This window comes from Falco biarmicus, chromosome 14 (assembly GCF_023638135.1).
Source record: "Falco biarmicus isolate bFalBia1 chromosome 14, bFalBia1.pri, whole genome shotgun sequence".
Taxonomy (NCBI): domain Eukaryota; kingdom Metazoa; phylum Chordata; class Aves; order Falconiformes; family Falconidae; genus Falco; species Falco biarmicus.
The window spans coordinates 15,102,525-15,125,407 of NC_079301.1; the positions used below are offsets into that span (position 1 = coordinate 15,102,525).

Consider the following 22,883-nt stretch of genomic DNA (forward strand, 5'->3'; position numbering starts at 1 on the left):
GCCACCAGTACCCAGCCAGCAGGGATGGCTGAGCTGAGGTGTCGAAGGAGCTGCTGCTGGTGTGATGGTGGAGGTATGGTGTGGGCTTGCAGCCCTCCCTCTGCCTAGAAGCAGAAGATGACCAGGTGAAGTGTGACCAGAGACCCCACGCAGCTCCAGTCGCTGTCTCTGCTAAGTGACACCAAATGCTTTGGAGAAAGATGGAAGGACCAAAGGACTGGAATATAATTTTTTACCCTGAGGTTTTGCACAGAGCTAGATTTTGGGTTTCTGTCTGTCCAAGCATGGAGACAGTAATACTGCTGAGGCGTGCTGCTTCTGCACCACAACCTTGCCACCAGCTGCTGCCTGGGAACAGAGCAAGGAGGAGGCCAGAGACCAGCTGTTTGTCCCCCCACGATCGCTCCGTGCCTCCCCGTGGTGTCAGTGAGGCTGGGCGGTTCGAGGGCTGCCAGCAGAGCTGGGTGTGCAGGCAGCAGGACTCCTGTGGCCAGCTGCAGAGACGCAGAAATGTCTCCCACCACCGAGCCCCAAGATGCTCACAGACTGTGCGTGACATCTTGCTGGGCATACTGCCTGGGTCAACCCCTGCAGCTCTTCAGCACTGGTCTGGGTCTCGTCATGCAGCGGCGTGAGCCCTTTGAGACCATTGGCCAACACTAGCTATTAGGCACTGGGTAGCCGCAGTGCTCCTGTAAATAGGCAGTCCCTTGCTGGTGCTGCGAAGCACGTGGACTCCCCGTACCACCACAGGGCTGAGTAGTTCTTGCAGGGCCATCTATTTACCCTGTTACAGAAAATGATCGTGCAGACCTCCCTTCTGTGTGGGGTAGCGACGGTCCCTCTCCTTTGCTTCCCTGCGCAGCAGAGGCTGTTAGCCGTGAGCAACCGGGCTGTAGGATGTGAGAAACGGGCTTCTTGCTCTTCATCCTGGCAGAATAAGGAGGGACGGAGCCTGTAGCCCTGGGAATTGTTGAGACCAAATCGCAGAAGAGGAACCGTTCACTTGGCAGCGTGGATGGTTGTGTACAACCACGTGTACAACCAAATCTATCCTTCCTGCCATTCAGACAGAATGCAGCATGTTTTGGAGTAACTTCCCAGGGAGGGGGAGGAACAGATGTTTGAACCAGAAGCGTATGTGACAGTTGGGAGAGACAGCGTGGAAACGCACAGTTGAAAGGAGAAGTCTGATGGGAGTGTGATGACAGCAGCAGGACTCCAGTGACAAGGAGTGGGAAGGAGAACAAGCGGGGAGGAGTGTTACTTTGAAAGCTGAGCAAAGAGCACAAGAAGATGTGTCAGAAAAGCGTCAGGGAAAGGAAGAGAGGAAATGTGAGAGCAGAGACAGGCTTCGGGATCTGTCTGCAAGCACGTGTGACCTGTTGCCTGACAAACAGAGAAAGGAAGGCCTTTTATTCCTCTGCTGCCTTCAACCAAGTTAACTCTTCTTGCAGCCCAGCTAGCTGGCCAGCTCTGGTGGAGCACCCCAAGCACCCAGCTAGCATGTGTGCGAGGTGAAGCTGCCTATGATGCTCCAGAGCACTGAGGTCAGGGGGTACCGTGTGGCAGGGACTGCAGCAGAGATGCCTGGCCCATTCTGCCCAGCACCTTTGCAGGGTAGCACAGTAGCTGCACGCCTTGGGGTGTCTGGATGCTGCAAGAGGAGGAGGAGCCGTGGCAATCTCACAACAGGCTTCCCCTCTGCAACTGTGCAGTGATTGCAAGGGCAGGATGCATGAGGAGAGAGGAGTGAGCGCGTGTTCCTCCTGCAGCAGGGAGGGACCTCTCCGGCAGCGCCTTACCCTGGTGATATAAATCACAGCTCTGCAGTGACCGGTTTTACCTTAGTTCAGCAGATGTGCAAGGCACACTGGGAGCAGGCCACTGGAGTGCAAAGCCCCTGACGCTACAGATCCTCTAAGCAGGGGGAGGGGGGACTGAAACTTCTCCCACTGAGGCATTTACAAATTGCAGTTTTGCAGACCCCTTCCTGCGCTCGGATTCACCAGTGACCCCCTGGTACGCCTTGGGAGATGCAAACTGGCTGGTTCTGCTTTGTGTCCTCTTGTAGGGAGGGGAGGATTTCTCAAAGTATGGGGCGAGTCTTGAAATGCGTTAACAAAGTGATTGTCAGGCAGACGCCAGCCACGGCTGGCTACGCCAGGAGCTGGGATCTGTCACTGGATGTTGCACGGCTGGTGACTCTCTCTCCCTTTCATAGAAACACTGGCATTCATTTCTTGCTGTGAAATCCCAGCAAATTAGGGGACAGGCAACGTCCCCTTGTGTGGGTGTGCGAGGACAAAGGCTGCACCAGGGTTAGGGAGGCAGGTCAGCGTGGGCTGTGTCTGACAGCTCCGGGGGAGAGGGGCCTGTGAGCAGTATGGGCTGTGTAGGGTCGAGGCTCAGCCAGCAGTGCATCTGTTCCTTTATTTGTTTTAAGGAGGAAACGGATGGGGAGACTCTTTCCTCTTCATTAGTTTGTGTACTGTTGGATGGAATGACTCGTGCCACAGCAATGCGGTGGCATCCAGTGGTGTGTACTCCTGGTGCAGGCCATCCCGGGAGGGCTGCAGCAGAGCCTGGGGTAACCCCAGCCCTGTGGTGAGCACCCCGCGGTGGGTGATAGCCCTTAGTCCTCTTGGTTGCACCATCTCAGAGATATGGTGAAGGGAGGAAGGAGAGCTTGGCATCTCCCCTGATCTGCCGTGGTCAGGAGCAGCTTCTGACAAAAGCAAGGGGTTTGGGACCTATTGCAGTCACTAAACTAGTGGAAAAGCAGCTTCCTGGGGCCAGACATGCCAGTTCTCTCTCCCAGCCAGTGCTTGTGGAATCCTTGACCCACCTCTGGCTCCTTGTTGCCGAGCCAGCCCTTGTAGGCCCACGTGCCACTCTGTGATCGCATGGGATGTCTTGCGGGGGAGAATTGCCTTCCCTGATGACAACGAGCAAGTTCTCCTTGGCTGATCCCACTATTTGCTGACCTGCTCCTGAGCTCCCATGTGGGCTGGGGGCTCTGCTGAGTGCATCCCCGTGGCTGGGGACCATGTAGGGACAGTTTCTGAGACATCCCACCCAGCAGCTGTGACCAGTTCAGGAGGTGGAGCCCGTTGGGAAGTGCCCTTGGCCAAGACACGGTGGCAGTGTGTTGAGTGCCGTTGGAGAAACAGCTTGACGAAGGTGTGAGAAGCTGTAGGATGTGCCTTCCTCCCCAGGAGCGGAGATGGCATGTGTGTGGCAAGGGGGGAAGGTGTGGGTAGCATAAAAGTGCAGGCAAAGTGAAGGCGATGTCGGGAGTGTAAAGGTGATGTAGACCCCTCTGGTGCCTGTGTTCATTGACTCAGCTGCAAGACCCTTCTCGGATCTGGTCCAAGGGGAGCAGCCGTGGGTGGTTCTCACTGATCAGTGCTTCCAAAGCCTTCCACCTATGCAGTGGCTTGGGGACAGTGTGACTTGTACTGGCTGTTCTTCCCTCTGAGGCTGTGGTGTGGGGTCTCATGGAGAGGGGCAGAAGGGGGCCTGCAGCCGGCCAGGGTGGCTTCAGCAGGGAGCGGCACGGAGGAGCAGGCACCTTGGTGTTTGCACCCAGGAGCGATGAACTTCGCAGCAGGATGGGGCTGAGCATCCCCCAGACGCTTGGCTTTGTGTCGTGGAATGACACCTTTCTTTCTTGTTCACTTGCACAGGATCTTGGCCTTTAACTTCAGCAAGAGTCAGGATCAGACCCAAGGTGTATTTTCTAAAGTTACTCATGCAGCTACTGAAATTAAAATCTCACAAGTGAAGACCTGTCTTCCCTGCAGTCTAAATCAGAACAGCACAGCCGCCTTTAGTCTCTGGAGATAGTTTAAAAACCTTCTCAAGGTCTGTGCTCCTCATGGAAAAAATAATTCAGACGATACTCGCCACATCTGACAGTTGCCAGCCTTTGTTCAATATGGTAGGGGCACCGTGCACCGAATTAATCAGGGATTCAACTCCATGCTGCCTTATACCTGGGACGCGGTGCAGTGCCAAACCTGGAAAAGATGCCGAAGTGTCCCTGGGAAAGCAGGCTGCCAGAGAACACGGGTGATTTCTGCCTCGGCCCTCCCAGCCCGGGCTTGCGGAGAAGGTTTCCTTAGGACCAGCAGCCCGAGTTCCTCTGGCTCTCGCTGCAGCCGCGCTCCGCATGGAGCAGAGCCGTATATCACCCGGCATTTTATGCGTGCCTGGGAAAGGGAGCCTGGATCCCCTTCCTGCACAGAGAGCTGACAGACCAGGGGCCAACGCACAGCCCTCGACGTTTTTTTATTTACTATAAACGCCTCAAATGAAGGCTGGGGATTTTTTTCATTTACCATGTCACTGTATGGAACCAATCACTATAAATTTAAATAGAGAGCTGGTAGGAGCACACTTACCTTTTATATAATAATTGTGCAAGTGCCGCTGCTGAACTGCTATTAGGATTATTCAGACCTTCTCACATTTCATTGTAAAACATTAGGCTGCAAGAGGTACTGTAAGGGTGTGATTATCCAAAGAGGGTAAGTAGTAGTGAGCGTTGTCGGCCAGAATTACTACAACAGGAGAGAAATGCTGAGTAGCTGGGAGCAGAGGAAGCTGGGGAGCAGAGTCTGCCATTCAGAAATACAGCGGTCTCTGTGTGGAGAAATCCTGCCTGATTTCTATCTGGATCTGCTCGGGCTTGACAAGTTTTTTTCTTAAATTGTCATCGGGCACGATTCAAATCCTCGGCTGAGCATAGGTGTGAGCCCCCACGCTCCTCTGTGGGAACCATAGCACGGTGTACCAGTCATGCTGGCACTCGAGCCATGCTGCAAAATCCTGCCAGTGTGGCCATGCCGGCACGGGGCATCGGGAAGTTGCGCTCCTCCTTTGATGGGATCGACTGGTAAGGACCTGTGGTTGATCCAGCTGTGCTGGCAGAGGAGGTCTTCTGAGAGGTGAGGGCTGGAAGGGGCCACCGGCTGCTGCGCTGGTGGAAGGGGTGACTTCTTCTGTCCCTGCTGCATATGCAGTCCCCGCTCCTTCTGAGCGGTGCAGAAGTGCTGGGAGACTGGTCAGATGGGTGATAGCTGGTCTAGAGTTGCAGACCTGACAGGACCAGGGACCCAGGCTGGTGGAGACCAGGCAGGGCTCGATGCACTGAAGCTAACTGGTGACTGGAGAGTCACTGCTCTCCTGCTCTAAACAGAGCCGAAGGCTACACCATACAGAGAAAGGGTGTGGTGCTGGAAGGGTGCTTAGCCAGCCTGCTTTAGGCATTGGCCATCGTACAGCACCACCTCAGTAAGGACAAAGCATCTGCAACTTTTTCTAGGAGGCAGGAACAAAATACCAGTGCTGTACACACACTCCACCGCTGCCTTGATTTTTCACCTGTGATTGAGATTTTAATTTTGCATCCCATATGATTTTTCTGTTGTAACACACGCCTCTCGGCTGTCACTGCAACAATGCCTTTTCTTGGCAGGGAAGGCAGATCTGAAAGGAAGCTCTTGAGCACTAACTGTGTAAGTTCCTCAAATGATGGCTGTGTTTCTCCCCCTCATTCCACCCGTTTTCAAATAATTTTCATGCTGGGAATAAATCTGAGTGCATAACAATCACATTCAGCATATGATAACCAGACACAATTGTATATATACAAGCAGTCATGTGGAAAACAAGCGAGCTGATGGAAGGACAGAAAGAGCACAAGGCAACCCAGAGACCACAGCCACCATGTTCACAGTAAGACCAACTAACTTTCCCATTCCTTATAATTACACTTCCCTGCCTCCCCCCCCCCCCCCCCCCCCCCCAGGAAAACAGGATTCTGAAAGTCATCTTTAGTTACCCAATTTTTACCTTTTCCATTTATGCAGTGGTGGGAGAAAAACCATCTCCCACCGACCAATATACTATGGGCCAATTATACTTAAGCAACACAAAACCGAATTCTGTCCTGAATTTAATCTGTGAAATTCCAGTGAATTCAGTGGGGTTCTGTAACTGGAAGTCAGGATCTGGACACCAGTTTATAAACTAAAGAACAGCAAGGACTGTGCAGGGTCTAAGCTATTTGGATATTTTTAAATGCCAGCTACACTGGGCAGCTGCTAATACCCTGAAAATGTGCTGTCTCTGATGATACGGCGAGGAAGTTTGGCAGCTTTTTGATTTTTATTTTGTTTTAATCTTTTCAGTATGTTTGCTTTTTGTGATTGAAGCTGTTTTTCTTTGAAAGGAGTCTCCTTTTAGTTGGAGAAGGCACAAAGCTGAGACATTTTGGGAGAATTTTATCAAATGCCTTTGTGTGGATATGAGAAGTTGTAATTTTTTTTAAAAAAAGGTCAACGGACCGCAGTGGAATCTGATGATAGGTATACAATACAGTAATCTCAATAGACAATGTATTTTAAACTTGAAATGGGTTAACAAACCTAAAATAAAACTGAAATAGTTGCAAATTTTGGGGGGGAAGTTCACCTTCCTTTAACTGTAAAGCAATTTTTATTGTATGTGTGTATACGTATGTGTGCCTCTATAAAGAATATGTGCATCTCTATAGAATATGTGCACATATAAATGATACAATTTTAAAAACAGTTTCACTGTAAATTTATTTGCTATTCACTCATTGTAATGTTGCTACAGTCCTATGCAAAACAGGGATTAGATTTGTTAACAAAGCAGATGTTCAATGCGTGTAAAGCAAGAAGAATTTGGGAGCACTTGGCAGAAGCCTACACCATTTATTATTAAATTTCCTCCCAAATAACTTGTTCCTTCCACATCATCAAGGACAGGTGTAAGCACATGGCGGTAGCCACCTGACCGGGATACCCAGTCACAGTCCATGCCTCTCTTACCCTTTTCAGTCATGTAAAGATATTTGTGTAAGTCACAACTGCGCGTTGCAATACTCCCTCTCCTTCATTGCTTCATCATCCTGCTGACTCCTTTACCTCCCTGCTGAGTGTAGTACCTCCACGGACTAGCAGCAGGTTTGAGCCTCATCTGCTTCAGTCTGTGCCCTGGTGTCTTAGCTCAGATCCACCCTCACTGCTGGGCGTTGCTGGGCATTGACCTGGACGTTTGGTCTTTCACAAAATCTCACCCCCAGCCTCTGGTAGCTCAGGCACCACTGGCAGTTTGGCCCATGCCAGGACAGGAGAACTGCCTGGGGTGGACCTAGCTGCCCTGGCGGGGTCTGAGCTCCAGGTCTGTCTCTGGGACTTGAGACAGTCACTTTAAAAGCGGGTTGGTGTGCCTACAGGAGCTGCTGTCTTCCCTTGAGTACAGCGTAGCTGCGTACAAAGCGCAGTGACTGAAAACGTTCCTGCCCTCTTGATCATTTAATTGGTGGCATTTAGTTAATTGTGTATATTCTCTTTTACTGGAATTAAATCCAGAATTATGCAACTGATGGATTTTCCAAAAGCAGAGAGTCACTGAAGCCTGCTGCTGCAGGAGAGCTTACCTGAGCCAGCCAACAAGTTCCAGTTGTTGGAGCTGCTGTTTGCTGTCTGTTGCTATGGTGAAGCGATAGCACCAAACCGATACCAAAAAGGAAACGGTATTTTCTGAACAGATTTATGAGAAGAAAAAACATATAGGGGACAGAGAGGTCATGGGGGAGTGTGGGGAAGACTTAAAGGACTTTGAGGTCTTTCCTGCACCGGTGTTTCTCATTCCCTTCTTAACTAGAAGGTCCCCCTAAGCCTTTGAAGACAATCCAAGAATCAGCTTGTGCAGTGTCACCCTGGTGGGTTTTTTTTACAACCAATTAAATGTTCTCCTAAACTGTAAATACTTGTAACTTCAATCTGCATTTCCCCCCCCCCCCCCCCCCCTGCTTTTTGGGAGCCTATATGCATATGGGCGATGTATTAATTTCCTAGCTTTGCAGTGGCTTTTGGAGATCTTGTGCCTCAGCAGTGTAGTGCAGGTCACAAATCAAGAAAAACTGCTTCACTCTCTGCCTTTGCAGGACCTATATTGTTTATGTCTTTTCTGACAATGAGATTTTTAACCCCTTTTAAAGCCATGTTGTGCTAGCAGCGTGTTTCCCCACCGGGCCGCAATCACCCAACGCTCTCCTTGTTTTCCTACACCCAGACCTTCAACCTACTTCAGATGCCAGCCAGAGCAGCTGGTCTGCACAATTGCTCCCGCAGCTGATCGCCCCGGCAGCCTGGCCAGGCAGGGAAGAGACCGAGCGCTCGGTTCACAGTTCCTGCAGAGAAAACTTGTTCCTCCTTCTCTCTAGCCAACGACTTTGTACGTCACTGCCCGTCTCAACAGTGACACCGGCATCTGGCGACAGGCAGCCTGTCTTTAAAACTTACATACCATGGCCAGACCCAAAGCTTCATTCAGAAACATGTTGTGAGATAGCGCAGCACCGAGATTATGCCTCGTGCAGAACATTCACCTCTTTTCTTCATTTGAACGTGAGTGGTTTTAATATATCCTCTTGCCTGTATGGTGTGGGCTGCCCCAGTCTTGTTTTGAAGTGTGGACGGTGGCAGGATGGCCAAAGGGAAAAGGATACACACTTGTGTTCAGATACTGCTGAGCACAGGGCAGGGGTATTCATAGTTTTGGAAACGGTTATTTGATGATCTGAAAGCAACTCTGACTGTAGTAAAATTTCAGGACTGTGAAATAAGTATCCAGTGGCAGCTCTCTTGTCCCAGCGCCAGCTTTTCTGATTGCTTCTGTTAGTGTCACTTCAGTGGTGTCTGAACTACACCTTAGCTGTATCATCACCAGCTTCTTCCTAATGTGAGGTCATGCCTCCCTTTATATCTAGTCCTTTGCCGGACTGCTGTTGGGTTGTAATTGCATTGGATTCCTAATAGAGTTTCTTGGTCTGCTGTCACAGCGTGATTGCAAGAACTTGTGTTGCATTGAATGTGGTCTTGATTACTTGCCAATTAAAGTGCAAGGAAAACACTTACAATCTTCTCCTTTAAAATTACATCTAGATTCCATCTCCTCTGAAGGCTATGGGAAACTTGTGGAGGTTGTTTCCAGTTGTTCTGTCTTCCTTACTTTTAGTATGTGGCTTGGTGAGGTAGGTAGATAAATGCTTTTTTTTTCTCTTTTTTTTTTCTTCTTCAGTGCCTCAGTTTTTTGGAGTGTGGTTCTTCGCATGCAAAACGGGAGCAGAAATGCCCTTCTGAAGTTGAATTTTGCCCACTGCCCGTAAGCCAGGTTGCTTGGGGCTTGCAAGGTTTGGGATAGTGCCTCTAAAAACGAAGATACATGGAAGCAGATGGTCCTGTGGTAGCTGAGCATGGAAGAAGACGCCTGAAGAAAGTGTGTTGTGGCAGGAAGGCTGTGTTAGATGAGGGAGCAGAGACGAGCCGGGAATGTAAGGAGGCAGCATGCAGGGGGCACGCAGTTTCCAGGAGTCTGGTAGCGTAGGAGGTGCTATACCGTGGTGGCAAATCTCTTGGAGCAGGTGTGCAGGGGCAAACTGCCTGCCTGCCACCCCCTGGGCAGCTTGGCAGTGTGTGCTGGGAAAGAGCCAGGGCTGAGGTGTGAGGGGAAGGAAAAACAGGAGGGGGAGAAGGGAGAGTAAGGAAGAAAAAAGCCAAGAGGAGCGGGGATGATGTGACAAGAAGCAGGGGGCACCCACCTGTGAAGGTAACCATGAGTTTCTGTTTATCTTGCCTGTGGTTATACTGCAAGGAGGTTTTGAACTGCTGCCTAATATGACTGTCAATTATTTTAACTTGTATTTCTCACCTCAGTCCCCATGAAGTGCATTTGACAATAATTAATTTTGTGTGTGCAACTGGGAGCGTATCCTGCTCCTGCAGAGGTGTCAGCTTAATGGGATACTGCTACATGGGATAACAGGCTGTGCCATCCCATTAGGGGATTTGGGAGGTCACCTGTTCATCTGGACTAATATTTTAATCATTGGAACATTAGGATTCCCGTAGTTGAATTGGGATCAGATTAACCTCTGTCTCTCTGAACTCGCATGCTGGCAAGCTCCTTAAACACCATTGCTAATTTTATTTTCTGCTTTCAGCGTGTATTTAAGATAACTCTTTTTGTTTCGTAGGTTAAAGAGGAAATATTCTCACTGGCTGAGATCCCAGTGAGCAATTACAAATATTTTACTACAGTTACAGGACTTGGAAATCAGCCTCAGGCCCTGGGCATCAGAAAATCCATGTGTGGAAATCCCACATATTGTAAAACTGGGAGAGTTTCATATGGGGAGATTCCTCCTCAGCTTTACTGAAGTCAAACTCCTGATTTTAAAAAGAACAAAAAGAAAAGGAAAAAAAAAAAAGCTGTAGTAAATCAAACCTCTGCAAACAGCTTTCAACTAGGCTGGCTAGAGAAGGGTTAATTGAGACTCTTCGTCTCTATTGCATGTTAACACAGAGGGTCAGTGATGGGAGAAGCTAGGTCCAAACTGAAGGCTTTTGAAACAGCCCCCTAACTAGCCTAATGAATGTGCTGTTGAGATGAACAGGTCATTTAACACTTTTCACGTCGCTATTGTCCACCCAACATTAAATGTCAACTCTGTCACTCTGATAGGCTGGTTCTGCTTAAAAAGGTTTCCTGGCTTTGTTAGATTCTTAGGAGGGATTTCCCCCCGCCCTTATTCCTAATTGCTGGCAGAACCCTACGGATGTATTTATATCAGCCTTTTCATTCGGGTCAAGTCTTCACTGGAGAATTTTGCCGGTGGGTAAGGGTTCTGCAGAGATGCAATCCAGACAGAAGTGGAAGCGCCAAATGCAGTTGTAATTATACTGCTTAAACTGCAGCTTGCCGACCACAATGGAATAACTGGCTTTGCTAAGGGCAGGATGGTTTGACACGCCGCTGTGAGGAACATGACGATGCTCCGGGATGGCTGTGTCTGTGCTGGGACCGTTTCGCAGAGCCGGTGTGCTGGAGGTCAGCTGCCTGCGGACCCTCCGAGCCCGGTGCGGTCCCAGCCTCCGGGCAGGGCTGTGAGTGGGGCTGGTGGAAGGGACCCTGCTGCTGTTGCCTGCCTTGTGGCTAACCCCTCGCAGCAGGAGTGGGTGGCCCCTCCTGGTGCTTCTACCAGGGCCTTGAGCACATCTTCAGCATGCTGACATTGGATGTCCAGGTTGCTTGATAAAACATTTAATGGGAACAGAGTTGCATACCTGATAGAACTGAATATTTACCAGAAATGTTTTCCTGAACTTCCTTACCCTGTGAACAGCAAGTGTGTTTCTTTTTGGGAGACTTCTATTTTGGGAGACCTCAGAAAATCACTTCTTAGCTCAGGAGGACAGTGGGCAGATGGCCCCAGGCTCTCCAGTGAGATTTCTTGATGCCTTCTAGTACAGGAGGCATCCTTGCCTTAAACAGACTCCCCAGTGCAGTGGTCAGGAGCACAGCAACATGGGTGCTCCTAATTTAACCACACAGTCATGGGCTCAATGTATTCCAGAGCTGGGTAAAGGGCAAAAGGACTGATGCTGTACTGGTATCCAACACCTCATTGCAATTATTGGCCACCACAGCCTTTCCTGGCCTTCTGACACCTGCATCAGCTGGTGGATAGAAAGGTGGAAACTCAGCTATCAGCACTGGAAAATAAAAGCTGATGGGGTGATATAGCACATCTCCAAGCATGTATGCTGCAGACTAGAACAACTTTGGTGCCTATTCCCAGCGATGCTGCCAAATCTGAGCTCAAGCAGCTCCTCAGTAAGGGAACTGCTTTGGCAATGCACTGTGTGTTTGAGCTGCCCCTCCAACATGGGAACCAGGTAACTGTGTCGTTATGATCGTACATGTTTGGGAAGCTTTTCAGACACAGTAGCTCATTTTGGGGATATCATTGCATCGAGGGCCCTAGTAATTTTTCTGTGACTGGCGTGTTTCTAATTTACCGAGATTCTTTGAAATTTCAGTGTGTGCATTCATACCAGCCTCCTCCTAGCTATTACTAGGTGACGCCACCCATGATCAAGGTAGCCAATATGACGAGCACAATGTGCTCTGACCAATATTGGGCAAACCCAGTAAGGACACAACACCAGTTCAAATCAACTGTTTGGCTGAAATCATCCCAACTGTGGAGCAAATGCCCAGTGAAACTAGCAAGAGCTCAAGTACAAGTTAACTTTAATGTTCTCTTAATACGACATTAACTTCCTACATCAAGACAGTCTGGATTCAGACTGGGAAGCTTGTTAAAGGTCTTGAGGACTAATAATTTACACACAGTTTTTTGTCCTCCAGGATCCCTCTGAGGCGTTCATGGTCTCACCGATGGGAATGAGATGGTCAAGGTATGTTGTGAGCATGACTGAATTGTATGAGCTGTGGAGCTAATCAGTGGTGGTGAGGATGTAGTTTCCTTACTACACCCATCACACGGTGTTCCACAAACATCGGTTATTGCTCTGGTCCTTTTCAGCACTTCAGATTTTTGAACAGCTTAAATACATGGTGGGCCTTGTTCTGCTGACACATCTGGAGCAGGACAGAGCTGTGAGAAGGCCAACTGCACCAAGCTGTCACTAGCATTCAGATGAGAACTGGCTGTTGACTGAAGAACAGAACTTACTCTGGACCTCAGACCATTCTAGGGAGCAGGAGGCAGCATTTTATTTCTAACCGTTGATGACTTTCCTGAATTTAAAGTGTGTTTACGTAATCTATTGATTTGTTGGAGGACTCCTTGGTGACTCCAGATTATTTCACACCAGTCTCCCTGTTCTATCATCTCTAGCTGAAGAGGACATATTGTTCCGTCTTGGCAGATAATGACATGGCCTCAGCTGTTTGTATCTCTGCTGGTTCCTGGAAGCACCAACATGATGTACATGGGCCAGAAGCCTTTAGCGTTTGGTGACTCCAGCTGGGACAGGACTTTGCAGTCAGTCTTCTTAGCAGTCAGCTACTGCAAGTATTGGAAGCTATCTGCTTGCTATGGGACCTTCAACCGCATTTTGTGCCTCAGTCCTCATTTCAAGACATTGCCCAGCCTGAGTCCTTGCTGTGGGATGCAGGGTATGGCTGACAGTTGCTTAAAAACTTAACGTGTGTTTGCAAAATAAATCTCGCCTGTAGCGGTCATGGTGGGGATCAGGTCAGAGCTTTCTGAATGGAAGGTACAAGCCTATGCATGGAGCTCTGCTAGCATCATTGCAGGCCTTGCTGCCTTCTGTGCCAAGAGCGAGGCATCCTGAAATTTCTTTTAGTTTTGCTTTTTTTTCCCTCATGCTTCCTATAGCATAAATACACAGTAATCTGTAATATTAAAACAAACAAGCAAAAACCCTAAAATCTGCCCAACTCACGCTTCTTAGGAGTGTGTCCCTGCTCCTGGCTGCACACTTCTGCACCCTCCTTCGCCTCAGCTCTGGTACTTGCTTGACTCCTTGGCACACTGGTTCAGTTGGCTAATCCAGCAGAAGCCTAACCCAGCAGAAAAAGGAGGACAAATTTTGGGCTTCATTTGTTTGGTTTTTGTGAGGTTAGTGAGCTTCCTTGGCTCCCGGAGGGGTCAGGTGAAGGCCAGAGCTGGCGTGTAGGAGGCAGTGGGACTCTGGTTGCAGCAAAAAGGTTAGATTTGCTCAGCCAACTTTCTAGGCTGTTTTCACGGTGCCCTGCAGGAAAGCACTCGGATGTGGGGGCCAGGTGCAATGTGCAGGGCAGAGGGCACTGCAGGGGAATATCTTTCAGCAGTGGCAGTTCTCAGGGTGAGTAGAAGCTTCCCCTATAGGGGTTATGTTCACCCATTTGCTGCTCAGCCCTCCGCTGCTTTCAAAACCATGCTGCGAGTGCTAGGACAAAATCTTCAACCCAGCTGTCTCTCAGCTACCAAAATATCTCCTTTGCCCCTTGACCAGCTGTCAAAACTTTCCTGGCCTTCCTAGAACAAGCGTCTTAGGGAATGTTTCCCTTGGACTATGGGAAATGGGAGGGATGCCCTGGAGATGACTAGCAGACCTGCACACTTGATGCCGGATGCCTGTTCTAAGCAAGCTCCTAAGCAATGCTGCCCATCGGAGCTGCCACCCCTCACCTTTGCAATGTTCCCAGCTTGGTGTGCTCTGTAGGATGAGGTTGTGGTTTGGGGAAGAAAGCGTTCCAGAGCGAAAAATTCTGCAGCGCCAGAGCCAAGAAAAAAGCTTTAATTATTCAACTAGTTTGAAACACTTTAAAGTATCCCTAAAAATAGGTGAGAGGGATGTTTGTCAGCTACAAAGAGATTATCCTGCAGTAGTATTGCTTGTCCTATTTTATGATGATGCTACAGAATACAGTCCCTCAGGTAGCCTCATTAATGTTTATGAATGAACCCCTTGTTTTGTGCTTTTGGTTTTAGAAAGTAGAAATAGGGCGAGAGGCTGGCAGGACTGGTTTTGCCATATATACTTTGGAAAGGCCAAGGACCCTGGTCTAAGGTCTCTATAAGGCTCAGCAGTTCTGCGTACGGATGACAATTGGATTTGGGTGCTCGCTAGACCAGCTGAGGTGTACCCTAAGGGAAAAATCCAGGCAGGACTTTGGCTGAAATCCCGGGTGAAATTCTGCACGCTCCCCAGTAGATTTGTCAGCGGGAGGTTGGCACTCCTCTATGTCTCATCAGTCGTTTTGTTTTGATCTCTTCCGGCAAAGGCAACCTGTGACCGTATGTTGTTATAGCCGTAAGTGCTTCCACAGGGCAGTATCTGGTAAACTCCACTGCCTGCCTGCATCTCAGCCCAGGGTGGAGGCTTCTTTTCACTATCTGTTCCTTAAAGAGGGCAACTGTTTCTTCTGGCTATCATAAAAGAAGGGTGGCAGTTACGCCCAGCCCATAACAGTATGTGGTGGTTTGAGTCTTACTGCTCCAGCCTTAAAATAACAGCTCTTTTTTCCGAGCCAACCAACAATTGTGGTCAGCCACTAATACCAGTTTAACCATTTGGCAGCTGCCCTATAGGAAACAGCTCTTTCGAGAGAGCCAGAGGAGCCCTTGACCCCGGAGCCGCACTGGGCTGGTTTCAGTCGTAAAGGACATGGTTACAGCTATCCCTGTGCACAGCCAGCCTCTGTGACAACCAAATCCCAGAGAGTTAATAACAAACAAATTGTGCAAGTAGGTTAGAAATAGTAATTCAGGTTAATTGTTTTGGTGCTTTATTTGATGAATGAGTAGGTAAAACTCTCTGATCCCCACTCCCCCCGCTCCATTTCTTGCTCTGTAGTTCCTTTTCCATCCATCGTGTGCTGGGACTGTCAGCAGAGTTTGTTTCTCGGGCTCGGTTCCCTCCCTGTTACGAACAGTAGTAACCGGCTTTGCAAACACTGCCGTTGACATTGGAATCGGGCCCTTACGGCTTTAGGGCAGAAACTGGCAATAAAGGGCTACTGTAGGCCGGGGGCTCCCACCCGCTCTCTCCCCCGGGCTGCTGCTGTCGCCGGTCCCCGTCGCTCCGCGCCTCCCCGCCCCCCCCTGCTCCGGCAGGGGGTCTCCTCCCGCGGGACCCCGCCAGCCGCCCCTTGACTCCGGCCCAGCGCTGCCCATCACTGCGGCTCTGAGCTGGGCAGCGCGGGCCGGGGGCAGCCGGGCAGCGCCTCCGTGCGCGGCCCCGGCCCGTTCCGCGGTGAATGGGGCAGCGGGCTCCCCCAGCAGCCACAACCACGTGGCGACGACAGTTTGCCGGTAAGCGGCAGCGCTCCCCGCCTCGCTCCCCCCTTCCCACCCGGCCGGGGGCTCCCCCCAACCCCGGGTCAACCCCCACCCCCCTCCCCCCGGCGCGCGCCGCCGAGCTCCCCTTTCCCCGGCGGGCGCTCGTTTTGAATGAATGACCTCCCCCACGCCGGCCAACCGCCGCGCGGCCGCGCTTAATATTCATGAGGCGCCGCGCCAATGAGCGGGCGAGGAGGTTGTTTTAAACGGCAGAGCCCCGCAGCCAATCAGGCCGCTCTCGTAGGCAGCCAACGCGAGGCTGAGCCGCGCCGCGCCGAGCCCCGCGTCGTGCCCTGCGCTCCAGCTCCTGTCCACACTACCGCGAACAATACAGGTACGTGCAGCCCCGCCGCAACTTTTCGGGGGGCGGCTGCCCCCTGCCCGCCCCGCCCTGCCCCCGCGCCCTCGTCCCTCTGCTCTGCCTGCCCCGGGCTTTTTATTTTTTTTTAATTATTAATATTTTTTTTTGTTTTCCGTTCCTTCCTTCCTCCGAGTTTTTTTTTTTTTTAATGTAAAAAAAAAAAAAATCGGGAAAATCACCCAAAACTTTCTTCCTTCCTCGCAAGGGGATCGGCGGTGCCAGGGCAGATGCTGCGCGCAGCTGGCGGGGCGGCGGGCAGCGGGCGAGGCGCAGCGTTTGCCCCCCCGTCCTCCTGCCCTGCCCCACCGGGAGCTCCCCCCGGCGCAGAGGGGCTACCTGTCCCCGGTGCAGCCCGGTTTCTCCGCGCCGGGCTCCCGTGCCACCGAGAGTAATATGGCTGGTGCAGCAACTACACCGGGACTAACTCCTTTTCTCCCCCTCATGGGCAGGGATTTTTCTCTGCCGCCTCCTAATGTCGCACGGCAAAACGCGCGGCGCCCTCGGCTTTTATTTGCCCCCTTTCCCCGGGTGGGCTCGGTGGGGCTGGCGGCGGTGGGAAAGTTGTTGGCCGTGCGCAATGCCGTGCCCGCTGTTTATTCTGCATTAATATGGCTGTCGCTTTAGCATCTGACAGGGATAAACCCTGCGCGCTGCGCCCGTCTGTCCCGGGGAAGCAGTTTTTTTCTCGCCGCCGCCGCCTCCAAACTCCCCCGATCCCTTCGCTTCTGCCTCCGCCGCTCTTCCCCTGCCCGGGAAGGTGTCTCCGGCGGGGCTGCGCCCGCGGCGGGGCCCCGCATCGCCTCTTCCCCGCGCCGCGCCGCCCGTGCTGTGGGCATTAATATGGCTGGCGCTGGAGAGCCCCGGCGAAGGGAAGAAAGACGTGTAAGCGGCATAGGGATGGGGAGGGGGGTCGCGGCGGGGGAAATCTCCTTCCCGGCGCCCCGCAGGGGGCTCAAACCTTTCGCTTTCGCCCCGGCTCCTCTCTCCCCACCGCCCCGCGCCCTCGGCTGGGCGCCGGGGGGCCGCCCCGGGGCTCTCCGCACTCTTTTTCTGGCGGCGCGGAGGAGCGTAGCGGCGGCGATAATGGCTGCACGGGAGCCTTTGTTAGAGAGCGCTGCGCTAGGCAGGGGCCGGGGGGGGGGGCGCCTCCCGCCCGCGCCCCGGCCCCGCCGCCCCCGCCGCCCGGCGGGGGGCCGAGCGGGGAGCCCCTTCGCGGCGGGGGCGGCGTTTTGGCGGGGCCGGCGGCCGGGGGCGGCGGGCGCGGGGGGCCGAGCGCGGCGGAGGGGGAGCGCGGCTTTGTTCGGCGGCGCGGCGGCGGCGCCGGGAGAAGCCATCTTAGCGAGCGGGGCCGGCCCTGGGCGCGGAGCGCGGCCGCCGCCGCCGCCGCTCCTGCTGCCGCTCGCACCGGCCGCCCGGGGCCGGGCCGGCGCCCCGCGCCCCCGGCCGCCGCCCGGCCCCCCGGCGCCCCCCGCCCGCCGCCCCGCCGCATTTCAGGGGCACTTTCTTTCATCAGGAGGCATTTCACAAAATGGAAGATGAATTATTGGCGTCTGGCGGAGCCGCCGCTGCCCCCCTCCGCCCGCCGGCCCCGGCCCCGCCGCAGGTGCCCGCGCCCCGCGCCGCGCAGCCCGGCCGCCGCGGTGACCTTGGGGGGGAGAAGATGGCGGGAGCGGCGCGGAGCCGGCCCGGGCTGGCCGCGGCGGGCCGCTCGCCCCCAACTTCGGGAGCAGGCGGCGGCCCCGGCCCGGCCCCGCGCCCCGCTCTGCCCCGGCGCCGCGGGCTCTGCGCGCCCCGGCGCGGGCGGTGGGCAGCGGGCACCCCGCGGGAGCGGCCCGAGCGGGCGGCTTCGGCTGCGGCGCCGCGCACGGGGGGCTCGGCGGGCGCAATTAAATATTAACGCCGTGCTAATAAAAATTAAATTTTCAGACGCTGGAGAGGCTGTAAATAGGAAGTATTGCTGCGGGATTTTTTTTTTTTTTGAGGTGGGAAAGAAAAAAGAGCCAATCCGCCGTGGAAGAGGGGGAAAGAAGCGCAGCCCAAAAGTTAGCATCATCCTCTCGGTGACTTGCTCATCGCATCTTTGCGCTGACCACTATGCCTCCAAACATGTGTCACTTGGTGGAGCAAGAGCAAGCGCTGCTCACCTCGCAGAGCTCCACGGGTCCTATTGTGTTTAAAACTAGCCTTTATTTGCTCGCCTTCTTCTGCTTAGGAGGTTATCACACTTTTACGGGGTGGGGGGCGATAATCCATCCTGCCTTTTTCTGCCTGGCCAGCTGCTGCTAACGTGTCAACTCCTGCTACTGAAGGCATAAGTCATAGCCTGGCACTGCATGTGCCACTCAAGCCCCAGTGTGGTAGCCAACTAAAACAAATATTTCATATTAGTTGATATATAACTCTTAATGGGCAGAAGTCTGTCTGTTTCGTAGCCTGTCACCAGTCTTTGGATGTGATGTAAACCTGTATCGATGTAAAACTTGGGTCCAGTGACCAGTTTCACTTGCCTCAAGTTGGTGACCTGAGTGTCAAGGAAGAATAATTGGAGTCTCTGTATTGGGGATAGTGAGCAACGTCAGCAGGGAGGAAGGGGATGTGTTACTGATGGGGCATTGCTTCAGGGGACAGTGGTGTGTGCTCATAAATACATGCATGCTGTATGTGTATCCACACATATACACGCACCCATCTGTACTTGCATTCACTTGTTTGTTTTTTTCCCCCCGTTTTTCCCTCCTGCCTGCAGAGTCAAGATGGCTAAAGGTGATCCGAAGAAGCCCAAAGGCAAGATGTCTGCCTATGCCTTCTTTGTGCAGACGTGCCGTGAGGAACATAAGAAAAAGAACCCAGAGGTTCCAGTCAACTTTGCAGAGTTTTCCAAGAAGTGCTCAGAGAGGTGGAAGGTACTTTAATTTGTGACTTCCTGAAGGGCTAACTCCTTACGGTGTCTGCTAGGCTGGTGTGTGTGTCCGAATATGAAGGAAGCCGGCGGTGTTTTGGTCTGTTTGCCGTTCTTGGCAGGGTGTCCCGGTCATTGATCGGGTGCTGCTGACTACTGTAATGATTGTGAAGGCTTCAGCCTGGTGTATCTGCCTGTTCGGCTGCTTCCCCTGCAGACTGGTCTTTTTTTTTTCCCCATTCCCAAGTACAGTGCCCTTCAGCAGCAGCTACCTCCCTCCAGGCCAGTGTCCTGGAGGAAGACTCTGGCTGTGCTTGTCGCGTTCCCGTTGCTTCCCTCTCGCTGAATATGCCAGCTGTGGCTGCCTTTCCCGGTACGGGACCTTCGTCCCCAAGGTGGTCCGGTTAGAAAACAAACAAATCCTGAAACTCCCCTGTCGAGTCTGTATGTGTTGGCTTGTTTACTTAAAGTTTGCCGGCTATTGCGCAGTTGGGTAATCACAGGTTCGGTGTCTTGTTTTTTTGGTTTGTGTTTTTTGTTTGGGGTGGGTTTTTTTTGGTGTTTGGGTTTTTTTTTAGACTATGTCAAGCAAGGAGAAAGCTAAATTTGATGAAATGGCGAAGGCTGATAAGGTACGATATGATAGAGAAATGAAGGACTATGGACCGGCTAAGGGTGGCAAGAAGAAGAAGGACCCCAATGCCCCAAAACGACCACCGTAAGTAACTTTGAGGCATTAAACCCACAAGTATTTTGGTGTTTTCACACCCTGTAACACAGCTGCTACATTTCCATAAAGGAAGTGGATGGGGTATACGTTTCATATAGCAGCACTGGTTATGTTCACAGCTTACTGACAGTGTCTTGTAGACCTTCTAGGCAGCTCGTAATCTTGAGCACATAGAGCACAGGAATTGTCAGTACTTGCAATCCTTAAACTCATAATGGTGGAAGACATGGAAATGACTAGGTGACAGTGAGACTCTTGTATCTATATCTAAGATGAAATTGGGTGGGGGCATAGATAACACCTGATTAAAAACAGCACTGGGTGAAGGCTGCGGGTCTGGGCCTTGGTAAAATCAAAACATGTTTGGGTTTCTATGTTGTTTTCTTTAAAGTTAAAAAAAATCCAGTGTTTCTACTCGGCATGCGAGTGCATGTGTGAATGCTGTGGACGAGGGACAGAGGTGGGGGTGTGCTCCCCGGGTGTGCTGCTGCAGTGCTGACTGTCCTCTGGTGTTTCTCCCAAAGGTCTGGCTTCTTCCTCTTCTGTTCAGAGTTCCGCCCCAAGATCAAGTCCACAAACCCTGGCATATCCATCGGGGATGTAGCAAAGAAACTGGGTGAGATGTGGAACAACCTCAGTGATGGTGAAAAGCAGCCTTATAATAATAAGGCAGCTAAACTGAAGGAGAAGTATGAGAAGGTAAGGCTGGTTTTCACTTGTTCCTCTTCCATACCAGCTGTGGTGATGATGTGTTTCTGTAACATAGACCCAGCTAAGGTGGCCCCAGCACAGCAAGCATCTCCAGCTTACAGACCTGTTGTCGCTGTGCTACATGGCTGAACTTCACGTGTGTTGGGACAGAGTAGGGCAGCAAGCTGCAGGCAGATTCCAGCAGGGAGGGAGAGCTTTCCCCCAGTGATGCGCAGCTGCACCTGCTGGTGTTGCTTCAGCAAAGAGTTTGCTGTGCTGTTGAAGGAGCTTTGTCCCGTTAGCAGGAAACTTGTAAGAGAGGCTGGGTTCTCTTCTCCTCCTCAAAGAAATAACCATAAACGCAGGGTTCAAGGCTTCCATCGTCTGGAGGCAGTTGAGCACGCTTAGGTGTCTGCATACCTGTGTATGTGCCGTAGTGCTGGCTGATCCCCCTTTTGGGGTGCAGCTGCCAAAGGCCCGTCCCTCTATGCTAACGCCTGCTGCTGTACAAATGCTGTATGTGTTTGCTGCTTAGAGCAAATTAAGACATCCCCTTGACTTTGCAGGATGTTGCAGACTACAAGTCTAAAGGAAAGTTTGATGGCGCAAAGGGAGCAGCAACCAAAGCTGCTCGGAAAAAGGTAGAGGAAGAAGACGAAGAGGAGGAGGAGGATGAAGAAGAGGAGGATGAAGATGATGATGATGAATAAAACTGTACAATACTTGTCTCCATGTGAATACCATAGAGTAGGGGAAACACCATAAATGAAGCACCTCTTATTTGAGATGGTGTCTTTTGTCCTTATTAGGCTTAATTAAAAGAAAAATTTGGATTCCGATCGCGTTGTAGTTTCTAAAAGTACTCTAGAAATTGTAACTGGTTTACATGAAGTGGCCATGGGTGTAGTGAGCACCCTGAAACTGTATCAAAGTTGTACATATTTCCAAACATTTTTAAAATGAAAAGGCCTCTAGTGTTCTCCTAACTCTGTGCACTTTGCTGTTGGTGTAACAAAGCATTTAAAAATGTTTCAAGCATTTTTTTAATTTGTAAGGTGGTGTTACTATATGGTTATTGGCTAGAAAATCCTGGGTTATAAACTGTACATATCTATAGTTTGTAAAAACTAGACAGATTCTTGTGGTACATGCTTAGAGTTATGATGCCTTAGAGGAGCAGTGATTACTTGGAAAGGCTGTACGTTCCCCGGGGTGCCATGGCCCAAAGCATGCACTGTGAGGGTAGATCTATTTACACTACAGTGGGCGTCCATTTAGCTTAAAGTTGTCTTTCTGTATATAGTGAAATAGCATTCTGCTGCCATTCTTAGTTGTGGAAGGGGGTTCAGCTGGCATGAGAAGTGTATGGATTTTTTTAGTTAAGTGCGGTAGTTTTTAAACTGAAACTGTAGACATCTCTTCATCGTCAACTAAGTGAAGAGCCAGTGCAGCAACTGAAGTTCAAAAACACTCTGTACTTAAACGAATTTGCAACGTTCTGTTTTTTTTGTATGTTTAGAATGCTGAAATGTTTTTGAAGCAAAATAAACAGTATTACATTTTTAAAACTGTTCTTGACAACACTCTAAATTTCTGGTTTAAAAGGATCTTAACAACAGCAAGAGGTTCATTTTGAAGTCTGTGGCATCCCTCAGGGCTGGTGACTTAGGAAACATTCTGACTCAAGGATTAAAAAATAAAAAAATAAAAAAATAAATGGTGGCCAGCCAAAACTGGCTGAATTGAAAGAGATGGCTGCTCCAGCTAATATGCAATCGTAACTGTTTATGGCTGAGTGGCATAAGATGCTATGCAAGTTTGAACTTTATTACTTGAACTTGGGAGCCTAAATGAACATTCATGACGTAATTGTTTGTTTGTGTGTGTATATAGCAGCATTCAGAGATGCAGAGAAAGGTAGGTGGCTAGGAATGAGGCTGACACCATGGAATAAGTATAAAGCATAGTTTGGATTTTTTTTTTTCAGTTGTGTTGGGTAAATTTATAGCCCAAATGCATTGCTGTACATATTAAAATGTGCCTTTTTTGTCCTGTGTTAAACTGTTTCAGACTTGTGGTTTTTTCTAGCATCTTGATTCGTGGCAGGAACCAGGCGCCTAGTCTTAACTCCCCGCTGAAGTAGGAGTGTGGCGCAGGTACTCTAGTCTGTGTCCTGTCTCTAATGACGCAAGTTTTAATAGGCATCGGGTGCTGTGAGGTGGGTTGGGGGAGCGACGCAGGTCTCTTTCCCCTTTGGTGGCCAGCTGGCTGCCTTGCAGTCTGGCCACATCCAAGCTGGGGCTGTTTTGCAGCCTTGGAAGGGAAAGGTAACGCCTGGTCTCTAGCTGGTGACTCTAACCTCATTTTTCCTTGGCATGGAAACTGCACGAACTGGGAAAACTATAGCACCCCCTTGCTACTCTGGAATTCCTTCCTTGTGCTGGCTGTAGTTAGCAGTCGGTGTTTGATCGCAGTGAGGAGGAGGGGGGGGGGGGTGAGGGTACTT

At 51.1% G+C, this 22,883-nt stretch overlaps 1 protein-coding gene and 1 long non-coding RNA gene across 2 annotated transcripts; both read left to right on the forward strand.

The window, feature by feature from the left end:
- The first annotated feature begins 8,301 nt into the window (after positions 1 to 8,301).
- Positions 8,302 to 13,329, forward strand: LOC130158798 (uncharacterized). The gene is made up of 4 exons (XR_008825493.1): positions 8,302 to 8,447; positions 9,121 to 9,648; positions 12,253 to 12,302; positions 12,746 to 13,329. It is a non-coding gene; the product is annotated as an uncharacterized LOC130158798 (long non-coding RNA).
- Positions 13,330 to 15,898: 2,569 nt separating this feature from the next.
- Positions 15,899 to 22,438, forward strand: HMGB3 (high mobility group box 3). The gene is made up of 5 exons (XM_056359882.1): positions 15,899 to 16,031; positions 18,805 to 18,961; positions 19,536 to 19,675; positions 20,212 to 20,386; positions 20,944 to 22,438. Exons 2-5 carry the CDS (start codon positions 18,812 to 18,814, stop codon positions 21,085 to 21,087), a joined length of 609 nt encoding a protein of 202 aa, XP_056215857.1. The 5' UTR covers positions 15,899 to 16,031; positions 18,805 to 18,811; the 3' UTR covers positions 21,088 to 22,438.
- Positions 22,439 to 22,883: the final 445 nt, after the last annotated feature.

Coding starts and splice junctions, on each gene's coding strand:
- HMGB3 (XM_056359882.1), top strand. CDS start 18,812: ATGGCTAAAGGTGATCCGAAGAAGCCCAAAGGCAAGATGTCTGCCTAT. Junction 18,962..19,535: donor AGTGCTCAGAGAGGTGGAAG/GTACTTTAATTT, acceptor GTTTTTTTTTAG/ACTATGTCAAGCAAGGAGAA. Junction 20,387..20,943: donor TGAAGGAGAAGTATGAGAAG/GTAAGGCTGGTT, acceptor TTGACTTTGCAG/GATGTTGCAGACTACAAGTC.